The 22,864-nt window shown below is 50.2% G+C and overlaps 1 protein-coding gene across 2 annotated transcripts; it reads right to left on the bottom strand.

Annotated features, from left to right (window-relative positions):
• Nucleotides 1-1,727: 1,727 nt before the first annotated feature.
• A3GALT2 (alpha 1,3-galactosyltransferase 2) lies at nucleotides 1,728-20,903 on the bottom strand. 2 transcript variants are annotated; one of them, XM_060621992.3, is made up of 5 exons: nucleotides 20,344-20,903; nucleotides 4,485-4,568; nucleotides 4,216-4,305; nucleotides 3,797-3,934; nucleotides 1,728-2,989 (listed from the first exon to the last, which is right to left on the bottom strand). In XM_060621992.3, exons 1-5 carry the CDS (start codon nucleotides 20,364-20,366, stop codon nucleotides 2,302-2,304), a joined length of 1,023 nt encoding a protein of 340 aa, XP_060477975.1. In that variant the 5' UTR covers nucleotides 20,367-20,903; the 3' UTR covers nucleotides 1,728-2,301. The 2 variants fall into 2 exon arrangements, with proteins under 2 accessions (XP_060477975.1, XP_060477974.1); XM_060621991.3 differs by lacking the exons at nucleotides 4,216-4,305; nucleotides 4,485-4,568; nucleotides 20,344-20,903 and having other exon boundaries at nucleotides 1,728-3,605; nucleotides 3,797-3,911.
• Nucleotides 20,904-22,864: the final 1,961 nt, after the last annotated feature.

Genomic DNA, 22,864 nt, shown 5'->3' with positions numbered 1-22,864 from the left:
TTGGATCTCCATCTTCCGGGCAGGTTTGATTTCCTGCTTGTTCTCACATCAGTGAATTTAAGTTGCTGGTGGCACGACATCGGGCAAGTCACTTAACCTCTCTGTGCCTGATTTTCTCATACGTAAAATGAGGGAAATGACAGCAACCAACATATAGGGTGGATGTGGGGATTAAATGAATCAATATATGTCCAATGCTTCAAACTTTGCCCAGTGCATACTAAGTACCAGTGAGTGTAATTGTTACTGTTATTATTTGACATGGCCCCGGTGTATCTAAATCCCTTATGACCAGTGAGCCCTGGCTAGACAGCTGCTGGTGTTTGGGGATTTCTGGGGATGACATCTGAGCTGGCCTGGCAGGGTGGGGCAGCAGGGGCAGGTGAAGATTTTGCATGTAGAAGTGACACTCCGAGGACTGGGAGGACTGGCAGCTTTTCACCTCCTCACTTGGAAGCTCTCAGGAGCTTCCACTGTCTCTGAGGGCCCCGGCCTGGGTGCTGAGGACAGTGCTGACTGACAGTGACACCGATGGAAGTGGCCGCAGAAGAAGCTTATCCGCCCTTGTTATTCCTGCTTCTGCCCCAAGTCCCTCTAATGTCCCCCCATGGGCCTCTGGGTAAGACAAAGGAGGGAGACACTCCCAAGAGGTTGTCTGTTCCACACTGCATCTTCCTTGACTCTTCCCTGTCCTCCGGAAGGTCTCTACCCACAGTGCGAAGCTGTCCCAGTCCAGCACCTGGAAACCCCTGACCCAGCCATCATTTAAAACAGGAAATGGCTGTTCTTTTGGCAAAGCCTTTGACTCCATGAACTTGGTGGAGAAGGGACAGGCAAGGACGGGGAGAAGGCGAGTCACATTTTCTGCAGCATCACAACAACCTCCGCAAGGAGGGTGATGGGCACCCCCGCTTTACAAATCTGAGGAAACCGAGGCTCAGCAAGGTGAGGAACTTGTCCACAGTCACGCGCAGAGTTAGAAGAGAAGCAGATCTTACTGGCTGGTGCTCAGGCCTCTCATGGCCACGGGGTGTGTGTGAAGGTGGGTGTGGGTGGCCCTCGGGGGATGCTGCAGGGTAAGGGAGAGGAAGGAATGTGCCAGCTCAGAGCCATCAAGCAATAACCTGTTCTAAGGTACAGCTGGCCTGTGCTTATCTAAACCAGAGTCCAAAACGCCTTCCGGGTTTTGCTAATCCAGTTTGGGTGGGAGGCAGTGGGGAGCTTTGAACTGCGTTTGAGAGGGGAGAGATCTCTTATTTCACATCATCAATAAGTGGAACCCGCTTGTAAAAATGATCAGATTGTGAAAACCATCAGGACGGATTTACGCTGGAACTGCTGTCCTTCCTGGGAACAGTGGAGGCTCATAACAATGCAAGGTCTGTGAGAACACTGCATACTGGATTCGGGAGACCTGGAGTGAAATCCCACCCTCCCAGGGCCTCAGTTTCCCCAAGTGTCAGACGACAGCGCAGGGGCTTCCAAGCTGCTACCTTCCCTGTCTCCTTGTCCCCGTAACCACCTTTCCTGCAGGGCCTGATGATTTCATCTGCTGTTCAGAGCCTGTGTTTCCCACTCCCCCCCGCAGCCCCCCACCCGGGGATGAAAAGTCTAGATAGCAGCCACGAGTAAGGAAACTTACCAGGCCCAGACTATGGGCCCCGCATCAAGGAAATGTCCTTTTTGTGGACACTGTCCAGGAGAGAGGGCCATAAGGATACCTTTGAAATAATTTTATTATAATATTACTTAAATACGTACAAAGTTGCTTGAGGGGGGGGGGGGAGCAAAGCCAAGGACTCAGATGTTTCTTTCTGTGACAGCAGCTTTCTCCTGTTCACCCAGAAACTACTCTCTTTGGAGTGAGAGCCAGTCCTGGCTCTCCAGCTGCCGCCCAGACAGACTCACAGCTTCTCTGTGCCTTAGGCACTTACGTTCCCTTTTTGTGCTTCAGTCTCCTTATCAAAAAGGGGGTTGGGGGCTGGCTTTGGGGGGTGGGGCGGGAAGGGCTAAAATAGCTCTGCAGGAGGCATCAGCCGAATCCAGTAAGGTCAGAGGTGAAGGGCAGCTTGGAGGCGCGCTACTGTCGCGGTGCTTCGTCGGTGGCTGTTGAAAGTGGAGGAAAGGGACCTTTCCCTCCTGTAGAACAGCTAGCTCCCCAAAGGCCAGGGCCTCCTCCTCCCACCGCTACGATCCCACGGCCAGGCGGGCAGGGCTGTTTCGATCCAAGCTCTCGCTGCCCTCCAGGGCGCCCCGACGGCTTCAGGGGCCCCCCTTCCCGGGCCGGCGGGGGGTCGGGGACTAGTCGCGCAGCAGGGCGTACTCCTTGGGCGCCCAGAGCAGGCGGGGCCGCCGGATCTCGGCCCTTGAGCCGATGTCGGGGCTCCAGCAGAACTCGGGCGACAGCACCTTGGCGGGCTTGTGCAGCCAGAAGAACTTGTTGAGGTGGCTCTCGTCGTGCCAGCGCGCCTCCAGGCCGAGCTCGCGGTCCCGCCGCTGGCCCTGCGCGCAGTGCGCCGTCAGCCCGCGCAGCGCCGCCACGCTGCCCCCGAACACGGCCGCGTGGTAGTAGAAGTCGCCCTCGCCCGGCGCCAGCGCGGCGGCCGAGCGCGCGTCGCGCTCGTAGGGCAGCAGCCACCGCGGCCAGCGGTAGTGCCAGGAGTGCAGCTGCGCCACCGACTCGGACAGCGCCTCGGGCCCGAAGGCGCCGTGGAAGTACTGGTCCACGTCCATGCAGAACACGAAGCGCGCCTCGCGGCCCAGCCGCCCGCCCAGCGCCTCGTGCAGCGTGTGCATGCGCTGCATGGACACGTCCTGCCAGCGCCGCTCGCGGGCCACGCGCTCCACGCGCAGGAGGCGGCCCGGGGCCAGCGCCACGCGGGGCACGGCGTCCGGGCGCTCGGTGAACACGTAGTACACCACGCGCTGGCCCACCATGAAGTGCTGCTCGGCCGTCTCCAGGAAGCGCGCCAGGTACTTCTCCAGGTACCTGCCGGGCGGGGTGGGGCGGGGCGGGTCAGCCCGAGCGCGGCGCCTTCCTCGGCCCCCGGCCGCGCTCGGGCTCGGGCTCCCGGCTCCCTGCAGCCACGGGCTCCGGAGCTCCGCAACCCTCCAGCCGCAGCAGCTTTCAAGGCGGGCGCAGAGGCTTGCAGATCGCTCGCCTTCGCAGCCCTGGGTTCCCTGCCTTGACCGTGGGCTCCCAGTGCCCGCCTGGATCAACAGGGTCCCGCGGCAGAGGGGCCGTGCTGGCCCTGGGACGGCCGGCAGCGTTAGCCTTTGCCTCGTTAGGGCTCTGAGCCTTCGAAGCTTAAAGCTTACGAAGGCCTGGACCCGTGATGCCGCGGCGACGTGAGGAAGCCCAGACAGCCTCACGGACAGCATCGTGAAGACAGGTGCCGCACCCGTGTTCAGCAGTCGGCCATCCCAGAGGAGGCCCAGACATGGGGGAGCAGCGGGGAGCCCTTCGGGAGTTCCTGCCCACAGAATCTTAAGCTGTAATAACAGCCGTTGTTGTCATCACTGAGGTTGTGACAGTTCCTCACGCAGATGGTCAGGACGGTCCCTGGGTAGGGGCTTGTGCTGGGTGGGCTCCATGGTGCCGGTGTCTAGGGAGGAGGGAAAGGGAAAGGGTGGTCCTGCCTGCTCCCCTGGAGGCTGGGACAAGAGGTGCTGTCTTTGCTTCCCTCTTCGCTTTGGGATCCTGCGGCCGGGGAGAACCCTGTGCCCCATCCTGCGGCCCATGCACACCCCTTCCACTCCCTGCCTGGACAGCACCGCTCCCCTCCCCAGGCCTTACCTGCCTACAGCAAAGACAGTCAGACCAATGGTGAGGTTCTGCTGCAGAGCCTCCCGCTGGGCCACAGCTGGGTCGAAGGTGCCATCCCAAATAATGGGGGCCCCCCAGGAGGTACAGGTCAGGACTTCAGGCCGGGCCCTGGCCGGGACAGGGATGGAGAGATAGGTCCATTCATCCACTGGTCTGGTGCATTGTCACCGCCACCTCCCCAGTGCCGTACCCTAGGGCCCCACAAATGGGTCCCACCCAGCCCCCGCCCCTAGAAGTCCCTAGCCTAGATCCAACACAGAGGATTGGGAGATGTGTGACCTGATGGGGCCCCTGGGAGGCGTACCTGGCCCTGCCAGGGTGAGGGATGTGTGGAGGGCAGGGACACGGAAGGCAGAGCTCTCTAGGGCATGTGGGTGTTAGCTCCTTACCAGGGATGCAAGAGACCCGTGAAGTTGTCTCTCAGCAGGGCCATTCTGGCAGAAGGGCAGACACCCATGGGGATGAGGACTTCCAGATGCCTGCGGGGTGGGGGCAGCAGTGAGGGGCCCTCTCTCTTTGCACTTTACAAGGAGGGGGAGCCCACAAGGACAAGTGTGCAGCCAAGATAGCCATCGCCCACCATCCCTCAAGGAGGCACTTAGAAGAGGCCCCGACCCTGCTGGTTCCCACGTTGAGGGCTGGGGGAAGGGAGTTGTACCTGATTACAGGGAGCCCATACAGGTACAGCCCTAAGAGGCCAAGTGCAAATAGGATCAGCAACCAGAAGAGTCTCTTCCAGGTCCTGGGTGGTGGGGAGGGCATTAGCAACTCATTTATACATACACATACACATGAGAAATTGCTTATGTAATTTTAATGTTGCAGGTTATTTATTTTTGGATACAAATATATTCTTTTCACATGGTACAGGTATTCAGAGGTACAAAAGAGTATATATAGTGCAAAGTCTTTCCTGGTCCCATCCAGCCAGTTGCTCTGCATGGAGGGGAGCCAGCACTACTCTTTTCTTGTGCCTCCTTCCAGAGGTGATCTGTGCGTATACAGGCAAATATAAATATGGTGGCAAATCCTCCCTCCTCCCCTCCCCCGATCGGTGGTAGCACAGTAGATATGCCGCTCTGCATCTTGCATTTTCCACTGCCTCCACTGACCATTATCTTTGCGGTTATCCCCTCTGAATACTTGAAGTGCTTGCCCCCCCTTTTCCCCAGCTGCCCAATATACCATTTATTGGATAAAGCATCATTTACCTGACCAGGCCCCTTTTGATGAATATTTGGATACATAATCTTTTGCTTTTCCCAGCAGTGCAACGGGACATGACCTTGGGTAGGTTTGGAGGACGATAATATTAGAGGTTGGGGTGCTTAGCCTGGGTAGGGGACAGGACTGGCCTTGGACAGGAGAAGAGACTGGGAGGGGATGCAAGGAAGTTTGTGGCTTGGTGACTGGGAGTTGAGAACTGCCTGACACTGATGAGTTGAGGGGCTGCGTGGGGGGTGGGCTGTGGTCAGGGGCCACGTGTCTACAGTGGCTCCAGCCACTGGGCTGGGTACGTCCAGCAGAGCTCAGAAGCCCCATTCCTGCTCGGAGGAGGTCGGCTTTGGCGTGTGGCCACGGTTGGGGGTCATCCAGGAAGGGCCCCCAAAGTCGAGATCCTCTGGGGGATCTCATCCAGTATCCCCCACCCCTCCTGTGTGCCCATGTCTCCCGAAAGGCTGGAACTGCCTGGTGAGGAGCACGGACACTGGGGCCAGACCCCCAGGTTCCAATCCCAGTCCACCATTTGTAAGTTGTCTGGCCTTGGGCAAGGTTCTGGACTTCTGCACTACAGTCTCCTCATCTATAAAATGTGGATGATAAGAATACTTCCCTCGGAGGGCTGAGATGGCTAGTGAGTTGATACACACTAAGCAGTTAGGGCAAGGCCTTGCACACAGTTCTAGCTCAGTTGCAATTGTCATTATTCCTGAACAGACCCTCATGATCCCCGGACAACCTCCCAACTCCACTCTCTGCCCTACAAATCCTTCCAAAGTCTGGCTCCCCTGGTCTCTCTCAAGCCTGCCGGATCAGACGCTCCTGCCTCCCTGCCTTCTCAGCGACCCGACTTGGCTGTTCCTCATCAGACGTAGCTAGTAGATAGGAGAGGGGTCTTGTAGTGGTGTCTGTGTGCCTGTGTCCACCTGTGCACCTTCTCAGCACATGGTACCTCCTTCTGTTCAGTTGGCCAAGCCAGAAACCTGACTGCACCCCAACCCCTTCCTCTGTCTCACCCCCGCCCCCGTCATCTGCTGTCAGTCCCCAGGGTGGGTTGACTTCGCCTCCTGGATGTCCTCCCCCACCCCCCGGGCCCCTGTGGTACTCCTGGACCCACAGTGATCCTGCCTGCACATCCCCCACCAGGACCATTGAAGCATCAACTTCCAGCCCCTTCCTACACAACCCCCAAAGTCATCCTATAAAATGTCCCCCTGCTTTCACAGTGTCCACATCACGTGACCAAACATCCAAGAAGAAATACATTTAGAAGGCAAATCTATGGGGAAATGTTCACCCTCACTAGTAACCAAAGACATACAAATTAGAACAGGGTGACATGTTTTACCTATAAAATGAGCTTTAAAAAAAAACAAACAAAACAACAAAAACTAGCCACGCTTCAAGTATACAGTGAGACAGGCACTCTTACAGTTGCTGGTGGGAGTGAAGATTGCTAGATCTTTTTGGAAAGCTACTTAGCTATGGGGATTGAAGCTTTCACTGTTCCTACCCTTTAATCCAATCACCCCAACTTCTGAGAGTCTGCTCAGAGATCATCTTCAGGATGCAAAAAGTTTATCCATCAAGATGTTCACTAGTTTCTGCTTATGCATGCCTCCACCCTATATTTCTTGGGCACAAGCTCAGAATCATGCACTTGCTAGGTCAAGGATTCAGAGGTGAGCGAGGCACAGACCTTATCTTCAGGGAATGGAATCAGGAAGATGTGGATGGCCAGGAAGAGAGGAAATGGGTCAGATGCAGACCTCAAACAGATGAATGGAACACAGCACAGTAAAGGCTGTCATCAGTAGAAATACAAGATGCTATGAGGGCAAACTGGAGGGTGGCAACTGAACCTTGACAGATGGGGAGGAAGTTGGGGAGGCTTCCTGGAGGAGGTGGCTTCTAATGATTAGAAGTTATCCGGGCAAAGAAGGCAGCAGCGGGGAAGGGAGGTCTATGAGAAAAAAACAACAATGTACAGAAGTGAGAGGGGCGAGAAAATGTGGGGTGCGCATGGCACTACGGGTCACTCTGCAGGGTGGAGTGCAGGTGGGGAGCAGGGACAGGTGAGGCCGAAGGTAAGCCAGGGCCAGATCACCCTGCATTCCAGGCTAAGGGGCTGGGCTTCATCTGGAGGACCATAGGGAGCCCTGAAAGATACTTCCTCCAGGGACCGATGCAGATTTTTATTTGAAAAAAAGTACTGCAGCTAAACAGTTGAGCCTGGACCCTGAGGGGTGAGGGAGCGTGGCTGGAGGCAGGAAGGCAGTTCCGGGCTACTGCTAGCCCTCGTGAACCCGGGCGTTGGTGGTGGGGTGGTGGAGGGCTGTCAAGGGGGCAGGCAGGACTTGGTCAAGGTTAAAGGGACCCGGCCAGGGTTGCTGGGAAAGGAGACAGTGCCTGACTGGTGGGGTGGGTGGAGGAGTAAGTGGAGGTGCAGTGGTGGAGGCAGGGGCGTGGGTTGACTCTCCAGAAGTGTGGCTGAAAGGAAGGAGGAGGATGGGGGCGACCGGATGGGGCTGAGAGGCTGGGATTGGTGGAGGAGTGTGTGTTTCCTTTATATGAGGGGCACTTGGGCTTGGTTGGATCCTGACTGGAAGCACCAGGGAGAAGGCATTCATTCCGTGGGCTGCTGAAAAGGCCCTAACAGCCAGCCCACCGACTAAATAACCTTTTTCTGACGACTCCGTGGTCACGTGGAAAAATGCTTATGCAGAAACCGTAAATGAAAAAAGCAGGTTCTAAAATCAATGGGCAGTATGATTATTGTTACTTATTTATTTTTAAATTTTTAAAAATGTTGATTTTTGAGAAAGAGAGACAGAGTGTGAGCAGGGGAGGGGCAGAGAGAGGGAGACATAAAATCCGAAGCAGGCTCCAGGCTCTGAGCTGTCAGCACAGAAGCCGATGAGGGGTTTGAACTCACGGCCCATGAGATCGTGACCTGAGCCAAATTTGGACGCTTAACCGACTGAGCCACCCAGGTGCCCCTGGGCAGTATGATGATAATTTAGCAGGAATTAAAACGTGCACCAGAAAATAAGACTAAAAAGGAAAACTTCAGTATCTATGCAATAAGTTATAGTAGGGCTTTTTTCTCCCTTTATTTTTTCAAGTTTTTAAAATGTGCTTATATTGGCTTTTTAATGCAGGAAAGATACACAGTTAGCAATTTAGAAAAACAAAATCAAACCAAACAAGTTTTAAGGCTTCCTACTGCCTGCAAGATAAAGTCTAAACCTCGCAGCCCTGTCCAAGAAGCCTTCAGAATCTGACTCCTTGGCGGTCACATTCGAAGTGCTCTTGCCTGACCCGGCTTTCCCGCCTCTAGAAATGGAGACTCACGGTGGGTAGACCAAGGATGGTCTCATAGCTTTGTTTGAAAGAGTGAATGGACGTCTCGGAAACCCCAGTGTTGATCAGTGGCAAATTGGATTCGTGAATTATGCACACCTATACCGTGGAAAGCAACAGGACCCGTGAAAAGGATGAGGTGGATTTCTATGTACATTCTGGAAAAGAGGTCCCGATGTGTTAAGTGGAAAAGGAAATAACAGGACTGTGTATAGAGGCTGATCTCACTTCTATGAGGGGAAAGCCCCCATTTACAGACATGCCTACCCATGGTCTTTCATAAACGTGTCGGGAAAGATCTAGAAAAGCATTATCCAATAGAAGTACAATATGAAGGGTGCCTGGGTTCGACTCTTGATTTCGGCTCAGGTCATGATCTCATGGTTGGTGAGTTTGAGCCCCGCATCCGGCTGTGCTAGCATTCACAGAGCCTGCTTGGGATTCTCTCTCTCTTTCCCTGTCTCCCTGCCCCGCCTTTGCTCATACATGCTCTTTCTCTCTCAAAATAAATATAAACATTTAAAAAAGTAAAAAAAAAAAAAAAAAAAAAGAAACCAAAGAAGTACAACATGAGCCAGATATATAAATTTAAATTTTCTAGTAGCCACATAAAAAACTGTGAAAAGGGCTGAAATTAATTTTAATAACATTTTAATTTAACCCACTGTGTCCAAAATATCCTTTTGACATATAATCAATATGAAAATGGTGGAGATACTTTATATTCTTGTCTCATACTAAGTCTAAGTACTAAATCCAGTATATATTTTAGATTTATAGCACATTTCAATTGGAATGAGCCACATTTCAAGTGCTTGGTAGCTACGTAGGGCTGGTGGCTACTAGACGCACGGATTCTGAAGGAGATGCACCAGTTACTGGGGGGCTGAAATTAGAGGGAAGAGGGGATTTCTGCTGGGTATACTTCTCTCATGTTCCGCTGTACAATGAGCAGGTGTTACTTTTGTCTTTGTTAAAGAAACAATAGGCCCCAAATGGAGTCGCTAAATGCAGTTTCACCTTCTCCCAGAAATGTACCTTTAACCAGTCTGGAATTACCCGGTCAGCACTAGTGAGAATACTTGCCTGATGGACCCCCACTTTCCCCTAAAAGAAAGTGACCTTGCTCGAAGCAGTCCACTCTTTGTTAGAAACTGCCTTTCCTCCCACCTCTTCTGCCTAGAAAAGCATTTCTACAGCCCCCTCAGAGCTCCTTTGTATCTGCCGAGATGAGATGCCGCCCGATTCATGAATTGTTACATAAAGCCGATTAAGACCTTCACATTTACTCCACTGAATTTTGTTTAACAGATTTGCTGGCGGTGACGGGAACAAAGGAGACTTCTGGAGGCTCTGGGGACAACGAGGAACACAGGCGTGGTACCTCGAACCCTTTGTATTCTCTTTCTCGCTGTTTCTGAGGGTTATGGTCCCCTTGGTTCTGAGCTCACATACTTTGCATCAGCCTCCTGATCCAATTGGCTTTCCAGTCTGGGGCTGGTCAGCTTGAGCTAACAGACAGTTCCACCCAGAACCCAAGCCCCTAGTCCTTGGTTTAGTGTGAATTACCCCCATTTTCTTGGAAACCCCAGACCTTTCGTTCTGTCCCCAGATTCCACATTGGGAACTGCCGGTGGCAGCTCCAGTCCCCATCTGTTTGGACTCAGTTCTCCGGGGTCTGTGATTCAGCCCTCCCCCCAGGCCCCACTTCCACACTGGGAGTTGCTGGGGGGAGCACACAGGCCCTTTGTTGGCCAGTCCACAGGTTACTGCTGGTGCCCACAGTCCCATTTCTTTGGTCACTGTTGGTCTCTGTTATGTCCATCAGGTAAAGGCTATTGCTAATGGGAATCTCAAAAGCTGCCCAAATTGGTGGGCGTGGGTCAAACATTTAAAAACTGTTAGAACACTTGCCACTTAACCCAAAATTTCCTGTTAGGTTAGGCGAAGATTCGCAGTAGGTCACCTGCCAACCTCAAGAAAACCTCCAGGCAACGAGGTACACCGTAAAGCATCACACAATTCCCAATCCAGCAGCACATCTCTTTTAAGTATTAGTTTGGTTCTGAGACACCCAAAGGCTTGGCTCAAAAAGAATAACTACTACTACTAATGGGATTCTTAAATTACAAGAGTTGAGGGACGCCTGGGTGGCTCAGTCAGTTAAGCGTCCGACTTCAACTCAGGTCCCGATCTCGCGGTTTGTGAGTTCAAGCCCCTCTGTGCCGACAGCGACAGCTCAGAGCCTGGAGCCTGCTTCGGATTCTGTATCTCCCTCTTTCTCTGCCCCTCCCCCACAACGTTCGTGCTCTCTTGCTCTCTCTCTCAAAAATAAATAAATAAATGTTCACGAAAAAATTTTTTTTTTAAATTACAAGAGTTGAGCACACCATCTTCCAGTCTGTTGACTTATTCTGTGTCTAAGAACTGCAGTGCTGAAAGCTACAGATACCTACAAAATGGCAAAAATCTTACTCAAGCAACCTAGAACTACAACTGCCATTATGGAGAACATTCCACTTATTTATTTGTTTATTTTTAAATTTTTCTTTATTTTTAGAAAGGGCACATGTGAGCAAGGGGGAGAGGGGCAGAGGGAGAGAGAGAACCTCAAGCACAGGGCTTGATCCCACGACCCTGGGATGGATCATGACCTGAGCTAAAATCAAAAGTTGGGACACTCAACCGAGCCACCCAGGTGCCCCAGAGAACATTCCATTTAGAGGAGATCACTTATTTAAGACTTCAGCTCAGGTCCTGATCTCCCAGTCCATGGGTTTGAACCCCATGTCGGGCTCTGTGTTGACAGCTCAGAGGCTGGAGCCTGCTTCAGATTCTGTGTTCCTCTTTCTCTGCCCCTTCCCTACTCATGTTCTCTCCCTCACTTTCTCAAAAGCAAACAAACATGAAAAATATTAAAAAATAAAATTAAAACTAATTTTGGTAGATATTGGTAGATATTTTGGTAGATACTGGAGCTACAATCGCTATCTTTTTAAAGTTTATTTCTTTTGAGAGAGAGAGAGAGAGAGAGAGAGAGAGAGAGAGAGAATCCCAAGGAGGCTCCATACTGTCAGCAAGGAGCCTGATGTGGGGCTTGAACTGGGAGATCACGACCTGAGCCAAAGTTGGATGCTTAACCTACTGAGCCACCCGGGTGCCCCTACAATCTCTACTTTAAACCTCGCTCAGGGCTTGCAAGTGGGATCCTGGGAAAGACTGGAAGAAGCCACCTGAAGCTGAGAATATTCTTACCAGAGTCAGCTCTCCTGGATCTCTTTAGTATTTGGTAGAAAGAAAAAAAAAAGTAAGTTTGCACGTTGTCCCTCCCTTTCCAAATCTAGGCCATTGTTCTTGATCTCTGGGAAGGGCTCTAGATCTTGTGAAGATAATATCTTTTGCACCTTCTTTGAGGGTGCCTCTTGGGTTTGCAGCATCGTTTTCTACTGCCAGAAATATTTACTGTTTGTCCCGACTGAAACCTGACAAGATATTTGAAAGGAGGTAATAACACTCTGGTCATAAACTTGGCCAAACTGGGAGCTGATATTTCGAGCCAGATAGGAATTCTTTTAGACCTTCTCCTTTAAGCTGAATGTACTCAGAGGGAAAGAAAAACGTTCCAACGTAGGTGCATGGGTGTGTCAACCCCTGGAAGTCCTTCAGGATGCAACACAATTCTCAGAGGAGTTAGAGGCAACTGTCCTTATCCCACAAATATTTGCAAGACCAGAAGTGCAGCTCTCGAGACCATTCAAAGTCCACTCATTCTTTGTAACAAATAACCTGACCCTTATTCATTGTAAAAGGCATGTAGGTACTGTAAAAATTCTGACCTTGGGGAATAAGCATCCCTGGAGGGTTTCGCATTCTTTCCCTGTGCCTTCGAGGTGTAAATGTTCTACCTGGTCTTCTCTAGGGACTCTCCTCTTCCAGTGTGGGCTATCTCCTTGAAATGTAAACTCCAGCAAAGTACATACAATGGACTCCCGAACAATGTGGGGATTAGGGGTGCTGACCCTCGCTTGCAGTAAAAATCTGGATATAATTGGGTTGCCTGGGTGGCTCAGTGGGTTAAGCCTCCGACTTCCGCTCAGGTCATGATCTCAGTTTGTGAGTTCAAGCCCCAGGTTGGGCTCTGTGCTGACAGCTCAGAGCCTGGAGCCTGCTTCAGATTCTGTGTCTCCCTCTCTGTCCTTCCCCTGCTCACACTGTCTCTCAAAAAAGGAATAAATGTTAAAAAAAAATCTGCATATAATCTTTGACACCCCCTCAAACTTAACTACTAATAGCCTACTGTTGACAGGAAGCCTTACTGAGGTTAACACATATTTTGTAGGTTATATGTATCATATATTGTGTTCTTAAAGGAAGCTAGAGGAAAAAATTGTTATTTCAAAAATCATAAGGATGAGAAAATATTTACAATACTGTACTGTATTGAGAAAAAATCCATTATAAATGGACCCATGTAGTTCAAAGCCATGTTGTTTGAGGGTCAATTGTAATTTTTTTAATGTTTATTTTTGAGAGAGAGAGAGAGACAGAGAGAGAGAGCAAAAGAGTGAGGGAGGGGCAGTGAGAGAGGGAGAGAGAGAATCCTAAGCAGAGTCCACACTATCAGCACAGAGCCCAACGCAGGGCTCGAACTCAAACTGTGAGATCATGACCTGAGCCGAAATCAAGAATCAGAAATTTGGGACTCCAGGGTGGCTCAGTTGGTTAAGCATCTGACTCTTGATTTCAGCTCAGGTGATGATCTCCTGGTTTGTGAGTTTAAAGCCCTGCATTGGGCTCCGTGTAGACAGCTTGAAGTCTGCTTGGGATTCTCTCTGTCCATCCCCTGCTCTCTCGCTCTCTCTCAAAATAAATAAAAAACTTAAAAAAAAATAAGAGTCGGACACTTAACTGACTAGGCCACCCAGGTACCCGTGGTCAACTCTAACTCTTAACAGAAGGAAAATAAAACTACTAGAAATTAATAAAAAAAGTTCTCTGTATGAAAGGAAAGTAGGATGCACATTTTCGGTAAGAGAAGATATGAGGAATGGAACTGCATTTTTGTTGAGGGAAAAGAAAGTTATTTTGTCCTAAAAGTAAGGCTGGTTATTCAGAATGGGAAAGAGGAAAAACAGGACAAAATCTGGTAAAAAAGAAGGTTGCAGATGGTCTGTTGAGAAGGAATCTTGGGAAAAGGATTTTATGTGTGGTCAAGATGGCTAAGATTGGAGTGGACAGAAGTTTAAAAAATCGGGGGCGCCTGGGTGGCTCAGTCGCTTAAGTGTCTGACTCTTGATTTTGGCTTAGGTCACGATCTCTGGGTTCAAGCCCTGCGTTGGGCTCCGTGCTGTCATCACAGAGCCTGCTTGGGATCCTTTCTCTTAGACTGTTGGTCTAAGAAAGATATTTTAAAAAAAAGAAAGATAAGATATTGCTAAGAGATTGCAGAGCTTTCTCTTTACCTTTAAGTAATCTGCCTAGAGAACAAAGATTTTTGTGGCCTGTCAAAATAATTTCTTGTGTTTCCTATCAGATCTTTGATTGCTTAAGAGAACCAAGCCTTCCCTATTAGAAGGGCAAAGAGCTCTTTTTTGTTTTACAACTTAACTCTCTGTATTTGTTTAGAGTCTCTAATTGTCATGGTTAAATAGATAACCAAGTTAATGCTCCCCAATAACCTGTGATCTTATTTGCTCAAGTATTTTTAAGACCTTTTACCAACTTTTTCCTCCTCCCCCTACAATATAATGCTGAAGGAAGTCTTTTTGACCTGGAAGGAACTTTGAGATTTTCCACAGGATCTGTGGAAAACTATAAAAGAATTGTTCTCTCTCCTTATAAAAAGAGAGAGGCCAAACTGATGTAGCTTATTTGACATGTTAAATTACATGGGGAGCATTGTCAAATAAGTAATATGAAGCCTTCCTTATGTTGTATTTGCGCAGGTATGCAAGTGTTCCAGAAATTATGTGAAACTCCTGGAAATCTGGTATGTCCTGGTGTCATGCTATCAGCCACAATCCTGGCTATTATCTTAAAATGTTGTATGTTACAGAAATAATCAAATTCCCTTCTCAATGCTATTTAGCAATGGCCATTTTTGAGCCTTTTGTCATTCCCAGATTATGTTTCACTCTGATGCTTTTGCAAAAGTGCTTCGGCTTTAAGGAGATTCAGTACAGGTTTCTTATAACTTTAAGATCATAAAACTGAAATGGGTAAAAATCTCCAGAACAAATAGGAAAACTGATTCAAGCAGAACAAGTATTGATTACACGGGACAGAACGAGCAGGAAGGATGCTTGTAACTTATTCTGACTTTTTGTCTGAAGTGTTTCTGGTTCCTTAATGTTTTGTTTTTCTGTATTTAAGGAAACCTTTTATCTGACAAGGCTACATGACTTACAGCAATTCAGTAAAGTGTGTACCTTTGTAAACAAAGATGAAACATTTACTTTTTCTCCGACCTGATCCCTCCAGAATTTAGAAACTATTGTTTTTTTTTTTTTTTTTTTTCATGGCAATATAGCTAGTTATTTGCATACGTTCTCTGTGAATCTGGTTCTCCTTGTAATAAGACACCTTGGGAAGCATTGGTTATATTACCGAGGTTTTGATGGATACGAATTCACCCAAACTGTAGGTATTTTAGGTAAAATCTACTGTGGAGCCCTTGGCTTGGCTCCCTATCTCAAAGACTTAAAAGTTCAGTCTGAAATTCCTTATGAAAAGTTCCAACAAAGCAGTCTTAAGGACTTGTACGGTCAATCAGCCACTGTTCTTAACGCACTTATATAATCAAGCCGGTTTAATGCAAACAAATTAGTTTTACTGTGATTATATTTGGTAAGTGGAGGTAACTGTAGAGAGAAAAATTATGTTTGTCCCTTTGTAGATACTAGATTCTAATCCTGTGTATTGTCTTTGAGGTTTTGTTAAGTGCCTGTAAACTGGACTAGACCTGGAATTCTTCTAGTTTCCTGAAATATCTGGCTCTGACTCTCCAAACAGATGCTTCCAAGTTTCTCCCACCCTTCTGACGGGGAGTCACAAGGACAGAGAATGCCCTGAATCTCCTTGGAAGGGACTATACCAGGTCCACCTTGCTACCCAGATGGCAGCCACCTTTAGGGACTTGAACCTTGGGTACACGTTGCACAGCTAAAGAAGGCTCCACCTGACATCTGGTCCTGTGCAGAGGCTGGAGACTTCCAGATCAAATTGACGAGGAAGAGAAGTAGCTGGCTGACAGCCAGATAGACCGCGTCCACCCAAGGTGCCAGATGGAGACCCCCTACTTTAATGTAAAACCCTTTGTTCTTTTCTTTCCTTTATGCTGGCATTGGCCTGGAAAGAGAGCACCAGCATCTGTATCTCCAGGCCATTGCTAAAGGGAGGTAACCTTTCAGACTGCTAGCTTTCAAAAACTCTGCTCTGTCCATGGTGGTGGACTCCATTCACAGAGCCACCCTAGCGGGAGCAGTACTCCTACAGGGTCTATGTCTGGGGCGGTTTTCATCTTCCTTTGGGCCTATGAATGCCTACATGGTTGGTGCATAACCAGGCGATGACTCTTACCTAACGGGTTAGCTGTGCCCCTAACTGTTCACCAACAAACTAAGGCACCCTGTGGGTCAACTCCCCTAAATTTACACCATCAAGTTAGAAAGGACCTACCAGGAGGCTTTTGTGATTCAGGATTTGGTTCCTTAGGTGTCTACCTCCCTGGTTGGGAGTGAATACAAATGAGGCTGTGATCAGCACACTCTTCTTAACTTTCAAAGTATGGCTTTGTGCTAGAGCAATGGCGGCCCAATGAAAGTCCTTAGACTCTCTGGCCAAGGTGGTTTTTGACAATAGGACAGCCCTTGATTAACTTTGGGCTGAGCAAGGAGGTATCTGTGCTGTGGTCACCACCGCCTCCCGCACCTGGATTAACACTTCTGGGAAGTTGAAACAAGGTTACATAAGATTGCTGAGCAGGCCACTTGGCTTAAAAAGAGGACTCCTTCAATGGGGTCTTTGTTTGACTTATTTGATTTTGATTGATTTGGGTCTTGGGGACCGTGGCTCTTTGGTGCACTCTAGATATGGAGAGGTATCCTGCTTATGATAATCATAGGAGTAACCCTGGGGCACTGTACTCTCTCAAAAACTTTAAATGCACGTTCAAAGCCCCTAACCACCAAGCAAATGATCTCCTGGGACTGGAACATCAAACAGGGGAATGAAGAGAATGATCAACTTCAAATGTAATCCTGAGGTCATGACCTGTGACTATCACACAGGATCAGCGAAAACTGGGAGAACTTGGGAGTGATAGCTGGGAGAGAGGCACTTTTTACACTTTGGACATGTCTCTCAACTCAACTGAGAGTCTGATCAAAAGGGGGTGGAAGTGTTAAAAAAGAAACAACAGGGCCCCAAATGGAGGCACTCACACGAAGCCCCCTGTCAGCAAGCCAAGACTTGGCACCAAAGGGGATTGCAGTCTTCACCTTCTCCCAGGAATGTAACTTTTAACCAGTCAGTCTAGAATTACCTGGTAAGCACTAGTGAGACTATCTGCCTGATAGACCCCCCACATTCCCCCAAAGGAAAGTGACCTTACCTGAAACAGCCCGCTTTTTTAAAAATTTATTTTGAGAGACAGAGAGAGAGAGAGAGAGAGAGAGAGAGAGAATGAGTGTGCACAAGCAAGAGAGGGGCAGAGAGTGAATCCCAAGCAGGCTCCCCGCTGTCAGCACAGAGCCCCACGTGGGGCTCAAATTCACACACCATGAGACCACGACCTGAGCCGAAATCAAGAGTTGGATGTTCAACTGACTGAGCCATCCAGGTACCCTGAAACAGTCCACTTTTAGCTAGAAGCTTCCTTTCCTCCATCCCCTTCTGCGTACAAAAGCTTTCCATTTTGTACGGCCCCTCGGAGCTCCTTTCTATCTGCTGAGATGATGCCTGGTTCATGAATCGGTAAATAAACCCAATTAGGTCTTCAGATTTACTCAGATGAATTTTGTTTTTTAATGTTATCTAAGGGAGGAAAATGTCTTTCTTTATACTCCTCTCTTGTCCAGCTTCCCCTTACGTTCTAGTCACCCTCTGGGGTGTTTTCCAACACCAACAACCAAGTCAGTACTCCAGCCTCAAGTGAGGGTCCAACAATTCGATTCATTTCTATACTATTTACCTGGAGTTAGTGCCAGATCCCACAGGTCAAGGGCGCAGTCCTGTGAGACGGCCCCCTCTTCAGAAGCCAGTTGTAAATCCTGGGCCACCCCTACTTCTGGCTGATTGACCATAACTCAGGGGTTCCCACAAGCCCCTCCTCGTGTTCCATAAGTTGCTCACAGAACCGCTCACATAACTCGGGGAGGCACTTTACTTATCTTTACTGGTTTATTTATAAAGGGTACGCATGAACACCCAGAGGAAGTGCTACATAGAGTGAGGTCAGGAGCTCTGGCCCCGTGGAGTTGGAATGGGCCACCCTCCCAGCATATGAATGCATTCACCAACCCGGAAAGTTTCTAAACGTTACTGTTCAGGAGTTTTTATAGCCAGTCTCCAGCTCTGCCTTCCCTCCCTGGAGGTCGGGGGTGGGGCTGAAAGTTCCAAGTGTGTAGTCAACTTGGCCATTCAGGTGGTTAGTCCCATCCTGAGACAATTGAGGGGCCTACCCTAAGTCACCATGTGACTCATTGTGAATAACAACAGATAGTCCTATCACTCAGGAAATTGCAAGGTTTTTAGGAGTTCTATGCCTGGAGCATAGGAAAAAGACCAAAAGTCTTATAATACTGTGTGGTGTAGTTCATCAAGTTCCATCCTGGAACCGGATTCTCTGGTGGGACTGTTCTGGGCATCATAGGTACAGTGACAGAGGACCCCCGGGGGCACTGGTGCCACCTGGGCTCTCTACTTGGATGTCTCCTAAGTGCCTCAAACTTAAGTCAAAAAGGAACTCTGGATTTTCCTCAGAAACCTGCTCCCCACTCAGGTCTCCTCCATCCTGGTAAATGCAATCGTAATGTCCACGTGTTCCCTCTGACGGGTCCCAAGTTACCCAAGTGGGACCACTTCCTCGCTCCTCGGAGCCCTTCGTCACCAAATTCTCTTGCTTCCACCTCCCCACCAGAGCCCCAGGCTCCTTCTTCCCCACCCCTGCTTCTCATCTGGACTCCTGTAACTGTCTACTAACTTGCCCCATCTCTTTCCGTGAAGTTCCTTAAACTTGCCATGACTTAGTGTCTTCCCCAACTCTGTATCTTTGCCCACATTGCTGTTTTGCTATCAACCATCACCAAGCTCCAGAAAATTCTTCTACACCCAGCCTCCTCCTCGTGATGCCTTCCTCGACCTCCCCTTCCAACACCTGCTGCCATATGCTCCTCCGCACCTGTGCAAACCTCTACTCAAGCACTTGCCAAACTCTACTCTGTACTTCTGCCCCGCCAGGCGGCAGGGCCATTCTATTACCTTTTGTTTTCTTGGGGCCAAACTTGAGAGCCTGCCTCATGGTTGGTGGTATTAATATTTGTTCAGTAAACTAAATGAAGCAATGAATAGGTTCCTTGTCTTCATTCTTTCCCAAACTGTGACTCCTTTCTCAAGACTCTGTTTGCTTCAGCGTTAAGTCTGCACTCTACAAATATCTTCAGACATTTACTGAGGCACTCTGCCTGCCGAGTGTTTTATGTCCGTATCGCATTGAGGTCTGACCACGGTCCCTTGAAGGAGATGCCATAATTATCTCCACCTTATAAATGAAGAAACTGAGGCTCAGAAACATTAAATCACTTGCTCAAGGTCACACGGCTGGTTAAGCGGTGGAGCTGAGTTTGAACTTAGGTCTGATTCCCAAGCCAGAACGTGGCATTTGGGGAACCTTTTGACCTGGCCCCAGCTCAACCTTAACGCTCCTCTCCCAACGGTTTCTGGCTGGGTTAATATTCCCCCAAGGCACCTCACATCCCCCCTGCCTCCCCTCCCCCCGGTCAGTGTCTCTCCTGCAGGAAGCTTTCTCTCCCCTTGCACACACCAGCCCCACCAAGCTCCGGGAGGGCGGGCTGCAGCTGGCTCCCGGAAGCAATGCTACCCCAGAGGTACACTCTGGGAAACACCACCTGTCCGCGCTGCAGGGGCGAGAAAAGGCTAGAATGGACCGCTCTCAGCCTTCACCACCTTGACTCATTTAGCCGGCACCCACCCCAACCCCCAACCTCGGTAGGGCAAGCTGATGCATATCTTGGGCACTGGACCTCAGCCAAGGCAGCCAGGCAGAGCGGGCCCCAAGTGGCCCCGGGTGAGGGCCGGGTGGGCACCTGCCAGCTCCTGCCGCCCCCCCCCCCCCATGCCCCAGCTGGGAACCCTAGTCCACAGGGGCCCCTGCCTGACCCATTCTTCCACATGGCTTGCTCAGATATTTTCAAAGGCACCCCCTCCGCCCCCCCTCCACCTGCAGAAAGTGGTCCCTCAAGCCCACTCCAAGCTCTAACCTCTCCGACCTCCTCGCTTTCAAGAAGGGGTTAAAGAACAAGCATTAGTTCTGAAGTGGGAACAAATTTCAACTCCGGATGGTCAGTCCCAGTGGGACTAGAGAGAGGTCTTGGCTATGGCAGGGGACGCAGAACTAGGCCTTTCTCTCGCTCACCAAGGGGGCTCAGAGTTCAGGGAAGCCAGGGGAGTAACCCCACTCTCCCCCAGGAGCCACAAGGTCTCCCAGGACGCAGTCTGCGCCCCCCCAGCTCTGCCCCATGGACCATCTCTACCCCTTGAGTGATGTCCCCTGTCAGAGTCTCCTTTGCCCAGGATCTCCATGGCTCAGCCTTTGTGCCTCCTCCTTGCCTTGTTCTGGCCACCAGGGTGGATTTCTGCCAGTTCAGCTGTCCTGCCCCATCTTCCCCCACATGCTGGCAGTGTCCCCAACTCACCTGAGTCTCTCCTTGAGAGCCATGTCTAGAAGCTGTGGGGACAGCCTGCCAGGAAGAACCCTCTAGCTTGGAGCCAGGGGAGAAATAACCAGTTCCTGGTGACTGGGACAAAGCAGCTGCAGGCCATCTGTCAGAAACCACACCCACAGAAGCCAGCAGGGACGGACTGCCCTGAGGGGGACTCCCTTGGGGGCGGTGCCTGCTGGAGGAAACTGGCCCCAGGATGGGGTGGGGGCTGGGAACCCCCTTGGGGCCAATCACCTGGGAGAAGGTGAATCTGAGGCACGCCGGCTCTGGTTGGCCAGAGGCTCTGAGCTATTTTGTACTGACTTCTCTTACCTGCCTTGGGGGGTCCCTGCGCCTCTCTTCAGCATCTTGGAGCCCTGGGAGAGGACTATGGTCTGTGAGTCCCGCTAAGGTGTTTGCTGCCCAGGGAAAATCCTGTTCTGCCAGATCTCAAGGGCACTGGTCACCTGGTTGTGACCTTGGACAACTCACAATAAAATGGGGTACATACACCGGTCACCCAGCACAGTGTAAGAGCCACACAAGATAGGGATAGGGAAGGGTTTTGGAAAGTTTACACTGGGCAGGGTTTTCTAAAAGTGCAGTTTGCAAGTTCTCAGAAATCAGTTTTGTGGATCAGGGATCAAGACCAAGATTTAAACGTATGAACAGGAAGAGAATTGAAAAGAAAATATTAGAATGTATTGCACATAAAGGTAGGTATTGTTTTATGAAATTTTTGTTTCAGAGATCTATATTTAGGTATGTATATGAGAACGGGAGACCTTTTTTTTTAAACCGTGGCTCATGATCAAGAAAGTCTTCAAAATTCTGAGTAAAGCGTAAACAGGAACGGATACAGGTTTTCCTCCTATCTGAAAGAAGAGAGTTCTTTATGAAAACTGCCCTCAGTAGAAAAGGCATAAAAGTGAAGTTTTAATTGAATCATTACTTCATATGGAAAGTTTTTTTCAGCATTCCTGGATCCAAAGGGTAACCCATGGTGGGCTTTTCTGCTCCCTTAGGACACTGTCGCCTTGCTAACGGATACACAAAATAAATGGAGACAAAGCACAGGTGCTCCCAGAGCTGTGGGGACGGAGATGCCACACGTCCCAGGTCCCCGGAAGGAGCACGGTCTCCGGAAGGAGCTCGGTCCCCGGGTCCCCGGTCCCCGGAAGGGCCTAGCACTGCATGAGCTTCTATGGCAGCTTGCTGCAAAGCAAAGGCTATTTTCACTTTTTGCCTTTTTTCATAAAACAAAAACCCTCTTGGCATTTGTTTTCCTTAGTGGAAACAGGTACTGCTGTAGGGTTTTGGTAAAAGTGGCCTACCGTGAGCTTTCGCAAGCAGGGGCTCTCCCTATGGATTTAAAGAAGCAAGCTTCGGGTTGCCTGGGTGGCTCGGTTAAGCTTCCTACTTCAGCTCAGGTCAGGTCACACTCGCACTGTTTGTGGGTTCGAGCCCCGCGTCAGGCTCTGTGCTGACATGACATCTCGGAGCCTGGAGCCTGCTTCTGATTCTGTGTCTCCCTCTCTCTCACCCTCCCCGGCTCGGGCTCTGTCTCTCTCTGTCTCCCAAAAATGAATACATGTTTAAAAAAAATTTAAAGAAGCACCCTTCCAACTTACAACAGGTGGGGCCTGTCACCTGAACAAAACCAACAGTATTTGCTTGTGTCAGTGCCCTCGAATTCACCATGGCCCCTTTGAGGAGTTTCAGTGTCTTCCTCCTTCACCACACATGAAGAACAAATTCAGGAGAGGCCTGGTTTTCACTTTCCCCAGAAGGGAAAATGGGGGTCTGGGGTGAAGGGGCTTGTCCGGATCCGCACGGGGCCCCAGTGCACCTGCCCGCTGGGCCTGCATTCCTCCACCGGGTGGCTCCCCGCACCTTCCCGCTTTCCCCTGGGTTCCGCCCCGCCTGGCCCTGGCAGAGCCGCCCCTCCAGTCGGGGCTCCGGCCTCTGGGTAATCAAACTCATAAGTCGGCTTCTCCTTCTCCTCCAGGTAGTAGTTACAATTTAACTGGCTTTCCAAAGAGGTGGTATCAAACTCCTATAAGTTATTATGCCATATCTTCCCAGGCTCCACCCTTGGAGACTGATTCAGTGTGCTGGGGCCCAGGCCTCAAACCCACATTTTAAACAAGCAGAAACACTGCCTTAAGGAAAAACCCAGAGGCTGGAAGGAGCAGGAGGTCAGGCGCAGGAGTTTCATAAGGGAGTTTCAGCTCCATTTGGGCAGGGCAGGGGCTGCTTTGCGCTCCATGAGGCCTGGTTCAGGGAGGCACAGGGCCACACGAGCCGCTGTTGGCCGCACACACCGGGGCCTCTCCGGCCAGCTCAGCTCGAGTCCCACCATCCGCACCCCCCCCCCCCCATGCCTTTGCAGAGCCACCTGCGTCGAGAATGCCCTTTCTTCTTCATTCAAGACTTAGGTGTCACTTGCGCGAGGACAAAGCCTCCAATAATTAGCTGTTCCAACATCCCACAACTGCTCAGAGACTGCCGAGTG

The sequence above is a fragment of the Panthera onca genome, chromosome C1 (assembly GCF_046562875.1).
Source record: "Panthera onca isolate mPanOnc1 chromosome C1, mPanOnc1 haplotype 2, whole genome shotgun sequence".
Lineage (NCBI taxonomy): Eukaryota > Metazoa > Chordata > Mammalia > Carnivora > Felidae > Panthera > Panthera onca.
Note: the sequence above shows the minus strand (reverse complement) of the source record. Positions and strands in the feature narration are given on the sequence as shown.